Source organism: Phoenix dactylifera, unplaced genomic scaffold (genome assembly GCF_009389715.1).
Source record: "Phoenix dactylifera cultivar Barhee BC4 unplaced genomic scaffold, palm_55x_up_171113_PBpolish2nd_filt_p 000195F, whole genome shotgun sequence".
Classification (NCBI taxonomy): Eukaryota; Viridiplantae; Streptophyta; class Magnoliopsida; order Arecales; family Arecaceae; genus Phoenix; species Phoenix dactylifera.
Window position 1 is genome coordinate 143,646 of NW_024067719.1, and position 12,903 is coordinate 156,548.

At 40.8% G+C, this 12,903-nt stretch overlaps 1 protein-coding gene across 1 annotated transcript in view; it reads left to right on the plus strand.

The window, feature by feature from the left end:
• LOC103696471 (separase) overlaps positions 1-12,903 on the plus strand; it is a 40,323-nt gene that overhangs the window by 9,714 nt on the left and 17,706 nt on the right. The window contains 7 exon segments of the mRNA XM_039117281.1: positions 51-140; positions 6,834-7,094; positions 7,194-7,317; positions 7,434-8,276; positions 8,423-8,669; positions 8,792-8,894; positions 9,095-9,292. Of these exon segments, the coding sequence (XP_038973209.1) occupies positions 51-140; positions 6,834-7,094; positions 7,194-7,317; positions 7,434-8,276; positions 8,423-8,669; positions 8,792-8,894; positions 9,095-9,292 (1,866 nt within the window).

Consider the following 12,903-nt stretch of genomic DNA (forward strand, 5'->3'; position numbering starts at 1 on the left):
CTAGATCTTTCTAAAGTTACCTTTAACTCTGTTTTATTTGGCTGTTGTAGGTTCCCTTGCCCGCTCAATCAGCTTTTATTGCTGGATATCTTTACTATGATTTGTCTGAAAGACTTTTCTCCAGTGGACGAATTTCCGAGGTAATTTGCACAATCTATCACCTGAGATGTTTTTACTTACTGATATGTTCAGTTTTCTATGATTTGGTTACCTTTTAAGTGATACATAAATCATGACTGACTGTTGATTGTTCCCACTAAAATGTCAGCAGAATGGCAAATCCTCATCACAAAAACGAGAACCATTAATATCATCAATCTGTACTCAGTAAAAGTAGTTTACTTATTGAATCTTAGGTTATTCTTATGTAGTTGATCTGTAACTTAAAATTTAAGGTGATAAAACGCTTCTTTGTTATTTGAATATGGGTGCTGTTGATTGGTGATGGATAACAGATAACAAAAGTTTGAATCGTTGGTGTTATAATCACTGTTATGTTGAACCAGACAACCTACTGCTACCCACCAATCTGATTACATAATTAATTTTCTGGTGAATTCAAGCCCTAAATTTGAACAGACAACAAAAGTTTTAAACAATTGGTGTTATAATCAAGCCCAAAGTTTCTTCTTCTCTTCCTATTCCTATCACATGATAATGATGGCCCACAGCATGTAGGCAGTGACCCATTTCTTCTCCCATGACATGGTAGGCCAGACTCTTCTCCCACAACACAATCTCCACTGCTGGCTCTTTTCAGGCTCCAACTTCAGGATAGAGAAGAAGAGGCACTGGTCTCATCCATCAGTAATGTCAACGGAAGGCGAGTGCAAGATAGAGGAGAGCAAAAAAGTGCAGGAGCATGTCAAATCAGCAAGAAGGGATTATATATTCGATATTGAAGTTTTCTCCCTGCTTGTTGATATTGAGCTTCTGACCTAGGTGGTTTGAAGTTGAATAACCAAACCATTTAAAGTGGCAATTTTAGGAGTTCTCAAACAGTTTCAGGCCTAGGTGTGACACAACCTGCTAAAACTTTCAAGTGTTAGGTTAAACCAAGGTTCACTATCTTGGTACTGGACCTATACCGGTACCATACTATTATAGTGTCGGCATGCAGTTCGATATAGTACGGAACATCATACCGAATGTCGGTATGGTATGGTATGGAACAACGTACTAGTTTAGTATCGGTACGGTACATTGGTACAGCAAACTTTGTTAAACCTGTTTACTCATTGACTTGTTCAGTTGTCAAAACATTGCTTTTGCGTAAATCTGATATGGAATTAGGACAGAATGGGAAATGTGACCTTAAAACTATCCTATAATTTAAGAACAAGAATAGTTGAGTTCCCTAAGACTGGTTGTAGGGAAAGATACAATACATATAAGAAACATAAATGATGCTTTCACTTTGAGCATATTGATTAACTAGTACTTGAAGCTTGTTGTTAGATCAAAAAGATGTTGCATTGTGAGAATATGGAAGGAGGGAACTGTTGTTGCTGAAAATCGGACCCGGGGGTGATCGCGAACCAGGAGGAGGAGCTTCTGCCACAGGCGGTGGCGGACGGCTGTCTCTGGCAGACCTGCAAGAAGCCTAGGCCGGGGGATCCGGCGAAGGCCCTCCGATGCTTAAGTCAGAGAGGATCCGTAGATATTTTAATGGAGAAATCTTTTTGTAAAGGGGGAGAAAAGTCCCCTCTCTCTTCGGAGTTCCCCCCTCTTTATAGGAGGGGGTGTGGCTGTTATTCGCAATCGGATGTGATTGCGCAAATCTTGGGTTAAATAGATTACCTTAGATGGCACGAAAATTCAGATTAGCTGGCAATTGATTGAGATTGCAAGGATTCAGGTTTGACAGCTGTTGTAGCGGAGAATGCGGGATTTGATCCCGAATATGGAGGATTTGGTGACCCCTTTTTTATGCAGACGCTTCGATTGAGAGATCGGCTTGACTTTCGGTGGAGTTGGGGTCGGTCTCAGCTTCTGACTAGGTCTTTCTTGGCCTCGAGGTCAACCAAGCTTTGCTTAGCCGAGATCATGCTTACCGAGATCACGCTCGCCGAGACCATGCTCGCCGAGACCATGCTTACCGAGATCACGTTCGCCGAGACTATGCCCGCCGAGACTAGGCTTGCCGGGACTAGGCTTACTGTCGAATTTGGGTGCTTTAACCATATGCGTTGGTTGATCCACTTTTTCCCCCATCATCTACCTCCCGACTTTCGAGTTCGAGCCGTTTTCGAGCTCGGGCGAAGGAAGTAGCCAATTCTGTCATGTTAATGAGATTAGGCGGTTTCAAATTATTTTGTCATTTCGAAAGAAGGAAAAGAGGCACTTTTGGGTGTTTTTAATGAAGGCACCAGGCAGCAGTTTTTTTCGAGACGATTTTGAGCTGCGGCTTCATAATGGGACTCCAGTGCTCGAAAAGACGGCTGCCACTATTCCGTTTTTAAAGCGGCGATTCAGGTTGATATGCTGGGCTGATTTTCGAGGCTGATACGTGGTGTAATCTAGGCGAGAGGCGCGGCTTGCTCTCATTGATCTGATCCGTTGAAAGAGTCTATATAAAGCCCTAACCAGCCTTAAGAACCTTCATTTGGCCGCCATAGTCTTCATCTTCTCCTTTCTTCGTTCCACTTTGCCCTGATTGTTGTTTAGTCTTCCCTGTAGGTGCTTAGGGATGTTTTCTGGCAATTTTTCTTTATTTTTGGCCGTCAATACTTTGGGTGAGAACCACGGTAGGTTTTCTACTCACGCTTGCTCGGAGGCCTACTTTTTCTTCTCTCTCTATTTCTTCATCCTTCTTCCTTTTCTCTTTTTCTCTTCTTTTTTCTTTTTTTTAACTTCGTGAGCGGGACAATGTCGGGTGGTGCTTCATCTTCTGCTGGGGCTCTTTCTCGTGGGAAGGAGGTCGAGCCAGAGGTGGGCCATGGCCCAAGCGGAGTCGGGTCAAACCTGACTGAGGAAGAATTAGGCATGATTCGAGCTCGGTTTTTCTTTCCGCGCGAGTTCACTCTCGAGTTCGCGGGGCCGGAGGACCGGGTTATGAGACCCCCCAAGGTCGGATCGGAGTGTACATGGAAACACTTCGGGCCGGTCTGAGATTCCCTCTGCACGGGTTCGTGAACGAGCTCCTGGCGATGTATTGTCTCGTCCTAGCATAGCTCGCTCCGAACTCGTGGAGGATAATTATTGGTTTCCTATCTCTTTGTCTTGCTCACACAATACCGACCTCAGTAAATGTCTTCTGTGGGTCTTATATGCTGAAATCTAGCCCCGCAGATGGAGGATGGCTATACTTTGCCCTTCGGGGAGGTAAGCCGTTCTTTCGAGGTGCTCCTTCCTCCATTTGTGGGTGGAAGGAGAAGTTTTTCTTTCTCTCCTCCGAGCATTCGTGAGGGTTCAACCCATCGTGGGGCCTGCCACTACTCAAGGCCAATAACAAGCCCCCTAAACTCATCGTGAACGAGAAGGAAATTCTTGATGCTCTTCGCAATCTTAAAGCGGATATTCTTCCGACTGACCTCTTAAGCGAGGAGACTTTGATGAACGTTGGCCTAAGCTCGGCGCATCCTGGGGGTAAGGGCGGTTGTACTGCTTCTTCCTTTATTCCGTCGTCCTTCGTTTCATTTCTTCTTTCTTATTCTTTTTCTTCCCTCCTTTCTTTTTTGGGTTGGTCTGAGACTTTACTTGAGTTTCCTTTTCCTTTTCAGAGATCGCAGGGATGGTGTTCAGCAACGACGCCCTCCTCACCAGGTACAACAAAAGAGTAGCCGAAGCTGGCGGAGCTCGTCCCTTACCTAGGAAGAGACCTAGGCCGGCCTCGACTTCGACCCCTGCGGAGGCTGAGGATCTTGAGGCTAGGACGTCCGACCTCGTTCAGAAGAACAACAAAAAGAAGGTCGGGGAGCCAAGATCGGAAGAAGCTCCCCCCGCCAAGCGCGCAGCTTCTATTGAGGCCACAAAGGAGTCAGCGGCCCGTGCTTGCCCGACCTCGGGCCCTCAAAAAGTCTGCAGGGTCGTCCGTCTGCGGCGCTCGGGCCCTGAGCCGGGCAGCGGTCTCGGGGTTCCGAGTTCTTCGTGTGCTCCCCTGCCAGGCTCTTCAAGACTCAACCCCCGAGCTCTTCAGGGGTTGAGGATCGTTCTGAGAAGAGGCCCTACTCCCCCAAGTGGCTAGTTTTTGAGGACGACTCAGCCCTCCATAATAGCGAAGTTGCTCGGGAGGTCGTCCGCTGTGCACTACTTCCAGCTGACCGAGCTGAGCTCGAAGCCGGCGAGGTCAGCAATTTTGTTGACCAGGCTTATTGTTCCGCTGTTCGAGTAAGTTTTTCTCATGCTTTCATATTCTTCTAAGTTCTCAATCTCGGCTAACTTTTATTTTTCTTCGTTACAGCACCTCCACAAAATTGACATGTTAGCTTCCGCGACGGCTGACTATCAAAGCCTGGCCTGCGAGCTCAGACTGGGTGTCATTTGTTAGAGCGGAAAAGTGACTACATCCCGACCAGAGGTATTGTCCACTTTGGGGGAGCAGACACGTGCTTAACACTATGCGCGGTTCGTACACGGCAATTTCTCCCTCACGGCTTTGTCCTTCTTAAAAGGGTCCTCTGGAAGGAAATGGGGTGGCCCCTCCTTATAAGGTACAATCCTTTCCACTACACTTTCGATGTGGGACTAAAGTTCCGGGTCCCCCGTCCACCCTCCAACACTAGCCTTCAGCGGGAAGGATTCGTGCGGAAAAGTTTCGGCAGGGCTCTTCCTCTAGCGCCATCTGTTAGAGCGGGAAAGTGACTGCGTTCTGACCAGAGGTATTGTCCGCTTTGGGGGAGCACGCACGTGCTTAACACTATGCGGGGTTCGTACACGATAATTTCTCCCTTACGGCTTTGTCCTTCTCAAAAGGGCCCCTCTGGAAGGAAAGGGGTGGCCCCCCCTATAAGGCACAATCCTTTCCGCTACTCTTCCAATGTGGGACTAAAGTCCCGGGTCCCCCATCCGCCCCTCAACAGGAAAAGTTTTTGAAGTTTCAGGGTTGGTTATAATGCATAGCTATATAACTAACTTGTGGTTATAGTTTTTTTTTTTATAAATAACTTGCTTATTTTCATTGACAACTTAGTTTTACTACTAGTCAAAAGTTTAAGTTTTCTTATAGTGTGGCTAATGTATGTTTTGGGGGAGTTTCTCAACTCACATGGATCCTGAGCATTTGCAAAATTGTTTGTAATCCTGCATACTCATCCTTGCATAGCTATGAAGATGTCAAGCATAATATTAAACTACTGTTGTGCTTGACAATAAGTAGATGACTTAATTGTGATTTCACTAGTAGGAATGGGAGTAAATTCAAAATTCAACAATGGGGAAGCAATAGATCTAGAAAGTGCAACAAAGTGAGTAAGCCTAAAGACAATAAAGTGAGTTGAAGTAATGCTTAAAATATCATGGTTAAATCTTTCTTTTGGTTTATAATTACAAAAAGATCTTTTATGATTGAACTAATATATGGCAAAAGAACACCAACTAAAACTTTTTAGCTAGAAGTTATTTAAATATGTTCGTGGCCTACGTTTAATAGATGACTTCATCTAACACTCAAACATTAGTTGGTATGGCATTTAGCTGTGGGTCCATCAAAAGAAATTCTTAGATACTAGAACGATCAGACACTTAGACATACATTTGCACAAACACAAATAACCAAAATCATGTAACATAGATCATAGCAGGGAACGTCGAATCAATCCAAACCAGTGGTATATATCGAACCTAATCGATGCTGACTTGGGGCAGTTTGATTGTGCATGTCGATTTGGCCTGTAAATTCCCCCCCTCCGACGACTTCTCTTAATGACCGATCATGCCTTTGCTTCGCCGCTCTCTCTTCTTTTGACGTCAGTTGTCACTAATGAGGTAAGTCCCCTCCTCTCTCTCTGCCCGCAATAGGTTTTCTTGATCATGTCGTAGTCTCGAAGTCCCGATTGTTCCTTCAAGCCACTCTCTCTCTCTTGATATCGATCGCCACTGTTGAGGTAAGCCCCCCTTCTCTCTCTTTCTCCCTCTCCAATAGCGATCATCGACCCCCTTTTCTCTCTCTCTCCCCCTCCCTCTCTCTCTCTTCCTCCCTCCCTCTTCTTCTCCCTCTCCCCCTCTCTATAGGCCCTCTCTCTCTCTCGCCTTCTCCCTCTACTACCCTGTTCCCTCTCCCTTTTCCTAGTTCGGTACGTGTCGCATAAAATTTAGGAAAAATAAAGAAAATATAAGAAAAATATAAAGCATGTGTGTAGGCCTACCTCAATTAGATGCATGCAATGTTTTAAAAATTATTCAATCAGAACCAAATTCTTATCATCATCATTTTTCCAAAATTACTTTACTATTTCCAACAAATGATAGCCATTGCTGGGTACTTTAGTTGTGCTGGGTTCCTAGATACAGTTTTTTTCCTGCTCTTTCTTCGTATGCTACTAATTCTTCTTTATAATATAACACTGTTGCAACCCTAAACATAAATATTCTTGTCAAATTTTTGAAGGGTAAGAAGAGAACTGGCTATGAGAACTCGCTTTGTGTTACTTTTCCATATGTCCTTTTGTTTGAGTTATTCTTTAGCCATCTCCTATGAAAGATATTTATGTCTGCAATGTCTTTAACAATTACTTAATGTAAGCTTTCTCGTTCTAGTGCAATACTGACTCAAAGATATAATATTATTATTTATGGATGTAGCAGATTAATTTCCTCTTTAGGTTTTGGCCTTAATATGCATCACTTGATTTACTTTTTACAAGTGCTTTATCATGAATTAACAATACATTTAGGCTCTTTCATATGCGAGAGAGGCCTTCCGCTTGCGCAAAAAGCTTTTGCAGAGAAAATTCATATATTCTGTTGAGAAGCAGTCTGCAAAATCAATTGGTTCAGCACGAGTAACTCAATCTGGGCATGACCATATTTGCCTTGAGGCAATGGGATCAGTTATTACTGAAGTTTGGCCAGATATTTTCAAATCAGGCAACTCAGGAGATTTTATTCTGACACCATGGAGCATTCTTGGATGCTACCTTGAGAGCATTTTGCAGGTCTTTATTCTTTTTTTTTAATTCAAAATGGATAATTGCACTTTCATTCACTGCTTCACATTGGTAACTCTTTTTAGTAATTGATAATTCTGTACTCAGGTTGGAATAATCCATGAATCAATGGGTAATGGGACAGAAGCCGAAAATCTTTTCCAGAGGGGAAAAGGGATATCCTCTTTGCAAGGTTTACCCATTCTTGAGATTGCTTTTACATCATTACTAGGTACTCCTTTTATAGTATATTACCTTTTCTTTCTGGCAGTAAGTTATCTATATTTCTTCTTTTTGTTAATATGACTTAAATACTAGTAATATCTTATTCCCAGGGTTTTATTTCAGGTCAATTATACCGTAGGAAACAACTCTGGGATTTAGCAGAAACAGAGTTCAATAATGCCAGGACACTTCTTGCAAAAAATGACATGATTATTTCCTGCAAGCACTGCAAGTTAGCCTTTGAAGTTACAATTGATATGCAGATTGGAGATTTATTTAGAAACCTCTTTGATAAAGGTTTGAAGATAGAATCAACAAAGAGCTTATCAGATGCTCTTGACTTGTATAGATCGGCTCTAAAGAAACTGAATCGTGCTGAATCATGCAGTTATCCTACAGAAGATGCAAAGCATGGAGATGTGAATGCTGATAAAGTGCGGTTTCTGGCGAAGAAAGTGAGATCACCTGTCTGCAGTATCCGTGCTTCATTAAATCACATTTCTGGCATCCCTCATGCTGGACAGATGCCATCAGAGGATGACAGACTGTCTCTTCTGAATGCTGTAGGTAAAAAGTCACTTTTAAACATGAAACTGAGGAAAAGATGTAAAAATTCATCAAAATTTATTGCAAAGGAACAAAATTTGAATGCTGAACTTAAACCAAGAAGAACTCGTTCTACTAACCGAGATGCAAATATGGAAACTGAAGTGGAAAGCAAGTATGACAGATCTGACAGTTGTGAGTTTTGTCCTGATACCGAGAGTCTTGGCAAAGTTGAAAAGAAACAGGATGAAACTTCTTCATCTGACTTTGGGTGCAGTGAACAATGCATATGCAACAAATTAACTTGTTCGAGATGCCTTGTAACCAACGTGATGCAAACTGGATCCATGAAAAATATTATCCATCTGAAGAGGGAATGTCACCGTAGGCGTTTTGTATTGGTGCTGCTCTTAAAGATAGGTATAAACTGTTGGAAGCAAATCTTTTAAGTATAAGACCACAATGTTCAAATATGTCTTTTTCCTTTTTAATGTTGCCTCATATCTGACAATTTATCAACATACTATAAATAAATTTGTTTATCACCTCTGGATTTTTTTTTCCAGCAAGATGTTTAGGGGCTCATGATGGGAAACATGCAGAACATGAAGTACATGATGCATTATTGCAATATATATCTGTATTGTTCAGTATAAAACCATTCTGTCAGAGTTGTCATGGAATTCCTGACTGCCGCTTGATTGAGCTTGTTGTCGATGAGAATTCAGGTTATGCTTTTTCTATTGAACGTGCAGCACTTTTATACAACATGAGCTGGCTTTTACTAAAGGACTGCCTCACAGAGCATCCCAGGTGATATACATTTGGTTCAAATTATACTAATACTGCAACATGTATCATGTTTACTTCAATTGTACTATAGCAATGTGCCTAACCTTTCATAACTTTATTTTGTATTTTTTGGCCTTTACCAGGACCATGTGTTGCAGTCTTTCCAAAATGCAGATGTCGAATATTGTTTCATGGTTGTTGAGAGCCTTCATACTCTGTCGTCAGCTCCCCTTACTTTCTCAAAAGGTCTTACTCTTTTTATATGCTTTATTTCTCATGAAAATGCATGTCTCACCAATTGTTAATATGTATGAACATTTTCCGCCAATCACATATTTGACATTTGGCATTCAACTTTGAGCATTTTTCTTTTATCTTTTTTTGGGTCAGCTATCAACTATGTAGCTGGTGGTGGCTCTAAATTAGTTTCCATGTCTGCAATGCAGGTCTCCAGGCTCCTTTCTTCTATATTCTTACTTTCCACATTAGATGGCTCCATTACATTACCTTTGCATTCTGAAAAATCTCTCTCTCTAAATCATTGGGCTGCATATTTTCATCAAGCTTCCATTGGTACTTATATGCATTGTCAATACCTTTCTTGTGTTAGAGATGTGGCCTGCAACAACAATAAGACTTCAGAGGTTCGTTCATGTGTTCTCTTTAGCATGTATACTTCTAGGGCCCTATTAACTTGGGTTTTATGAAATTGAAGAAAACTTAGTATATAACTTTGCTTTCTTTCTTTATTTCAGCTGTTTTTATAATGATTATGCATTAGCTATCATTGGTTTTTTGTAAATAATTAATGACTTGTAAATTTGCAGATAAACAATCTTTTTTATTTAATCTTATTCTAGACCTCATACCATGTATTAAATTATACTAGAGTTTTGCATGTGAGGTACACATGACCTTCAAATATGGTCTAGAAAAATTAATGATGACAGCTCAGAGATGTTTGGAATAGTAATTGATATGAAAATAAATTCAAAGAAGGCTTACAGTTCAACCAATACAAATTGGCTGTGGACCCAATTATGGGGGTTCTCTACTTGAGTTTAATCTCATGTGGCCTCAACAGTAGAGTTACTTAATGGAAAAAATAAAGAACTTGAAGAGCAGTTAAGTTGAGGGGGTGAGTGACACTCCCTAGTGCACATGCCTAGAGAAAAGATAGGTGGATGGGTGGAGCTTTTAGGGAAAGACAGAACAGAGATGAGCAAAGTTGCTCGCTCTCTTGGAGAAATAAGAAAATAGGAGTAGAGGTGGAGCTAGTCTGAGGGGTGAAGTCAAGCCCTCAAGTATTCAAAAACAATCTAGTAAACATAGAGGGGCTTTTTTTTCAAAAATGATCTGTTTTTGTTTTCTAGTATCAGATCATTTTTATAGCTGTTGCAAGAATGATGTAGTTTTTATATTTTTGATACCTTTTCTACCAACCATAGTAATACATCTAGTCATATGTTTAAGTGAGATCGAATGCATATATCTTTTGTGTGGATGCACATATTTTTGATACTAAATGCATATATATATATATATATATATATATATATATATATATATTGGGTCACAGTGTACATTCACGGTCTAGAGCCATTCGAGGGTCAAAGGAGGCCAAAACCCCAACAAACATGAACCTAATCTAATATCTGGGATTTGGCTCAAGAAAAGGGATCCAATAACTTATCTACTAGGGTTTGGGTTCTAATTTTAATCCTAAAAGACATTTACCTGGTCGGATTGGGTTTTGGATTGGCATATCAAAAAAATCTAAAAAACGACCCAATTTTAGAAATGCATGCATGCATGCATGCATCCATGTATGTGTGCATATATACTATATTCATAGGTGCATGCATGTATACATATAAGGTTTTAAGTTTTGGCTAAAAACGCTCTATTTTGGCCAAAATGGATTGGTTTCAGTTGACATTGAACTGAAGCTGATATAGTTTTTGTGTTTTGTTTGTTTTCAATAGTTTTAGCTAGTTTCCGTTACTGAATTTATATTTTTCTTAAGAAGTAAAAAGGTTTCAAATTTTCAATGATTTTCTTTTGATTCTTCTCTTTTTTTTCTTGCTTAGATGTTTTTTCCTCTTTCTTCAAAAATAAATGAAATATCAAAATGAAGTAATGAGAGGTTATTAAAATGAAATAGAATAAAATATACTATGGATTCCTTTCCGGCTTAGATGGGTCATTAATTTTATATTTGTGTGGTATTGAATAGGTATTTGTAATTATTTCTGTACTCTTGTGTTCTTGTTACTTTTTGCTTGATGTTTGGTATTTGCACTTTTTGGTTTAGTACATAGTTGTTGTCTACTTAATGAGTTAAGCTTTGATATAGTTCACTTTCAACCTGAAACTATCCATCTATAGATTATGATCTTAGAACTAGTATGGGAGGAAGCTCAACTGATTTGTTTAGCTTCATTTTATAGTTAATGTAAACTAATTTCCCGAATTAGTTGTGTTAGGCGATTCCTCACTTTTGAGCAAAAAAGGATGAAGATGCTCTAGTTTCTCTCGCACCCGTGCAGTCCGTAAGTGAACTTGGATTGCCATTCTCCATAGGATGGTGTCGAGCCGCCATATCAGTGTCATCACTTGATTGTGAGCAAAATTTAAGCCTACAAATTATATGATAGAATTGAAAAATGCATAAATTCAATTCAATAGAAACTTTGTGCCCTAAACTGTATCGAGCCACCATATCAGCGTCATCACAAGATTGTGAGCAAAATTTAAGCCGACAAATTATATGATAGAATTGAAAAATGCATAAATTCAATTCAATGAAACTTAGTGCCCTAAACTATATCAATCTTTGTTTTGTCTCTTGGCTACTGCCTCACTCTTTATAAAGCTACCATAACCTCCTTAAATTCCTTCAGTTGAATTTCTTTGACATTAGAGAAGTTAAAGTAACATAATGGATTTAAGACAAGTTAAATCTTGGGAAATTATATGAAAATTCACAGAAGATAGCACTTTCACCAAAAGGGTCTATTCCAAAGGAGCATTTTTTTTTGCATTCACCATCCAACCAAGCAGACAATTTTGCCCTCAACAAGATGGAGGATGAGATAAGGATCATTTTGCCGAGATAAGTGTAGTGTTCAAAAGTGGGGCCACAAAGTTATCCAACATGTTGCAGAAATGAGGGTATTAACAACTACCCTAGTGAATAAAAATAAGAAAGACCTATGTTAACAAGTACACTACACCTAGCTAGGAACCAATGCAAGGACACAATGCATGTCCAAGCTTTTAGGAAAATAAGAAAAAAATTGCTAACTCTTTTTGTCTCTTTCGATTTTATCAATATCCCCCCCTCCTTGCCTCCTCTCATCCATGTTACTTCCTTCTCTAGCATCGCCCAATACTTCAATGGACATCCTCATGCTCTCCTTCCCCAATTCTTTGACGGGTGCTTGCAGCAGATCCTTTAGGTTGAAATTGTACACCAACCATTCTTAACAAATACCAACTGGAGGAATCCTCTCCCCTTTCGCTACCCTTCCTAGCACCTATCTCCTCAAATGACGCCATCCCCATCTTTGCTAGCCTTCCTTCTTCCTTTGATCTCTGTCGATGCCATTAGCTAACTTTGTCCTCCACCTCTCCATCACCGACTATTTATACTCCCTCTTCCTTTAGAAAGGCACCACAGCTTATTTCTTCATCATCCTCCTCAACCTCTACTGTCCCTCGGACCTGCCAATTACATTGTCATTGACACTTGGGGCGACAAGTAGGGGTGCAAATAGGTCGGGTCGGGTCGGCTCTTGAGTGACCCCGACCCAATCTGGTTTTTTGTTCGGGTCCTAATTTTGGACCCAGACCCAACCCAATAAAAGATCGCGTTGGTTCGGGTCAAGGCTACAATTTTTGACCCAACAAGTCATTCGGTTCGGGTCGGGTCGGGTCTATGTATAACCCGGACCCAATCCAAAAAATTCGGGTCCGGTTCGGGTCTGGGTCGGGTCGGGTCGGGCATGGTATGAACTATAAATATATTTCGTGTCCTGTTGGGGCAAGTAAAAATTAGATAAGCCCTCCCAAGAAAAAGCTTGGCAACCCTATGTTCAACCATCTCCGTGCATTAGCTTGGACTAATCTTCTGGTTCCAAGAGTAGCGTACAAAACTTATTTTCTTATGGGCCAAAGCATGTTTTGAAGGTTATGTTGTGCTGTGATTGGGGCTTGGTAGTGAGCCCATTAACAACGCCATCGTCCATGCTTC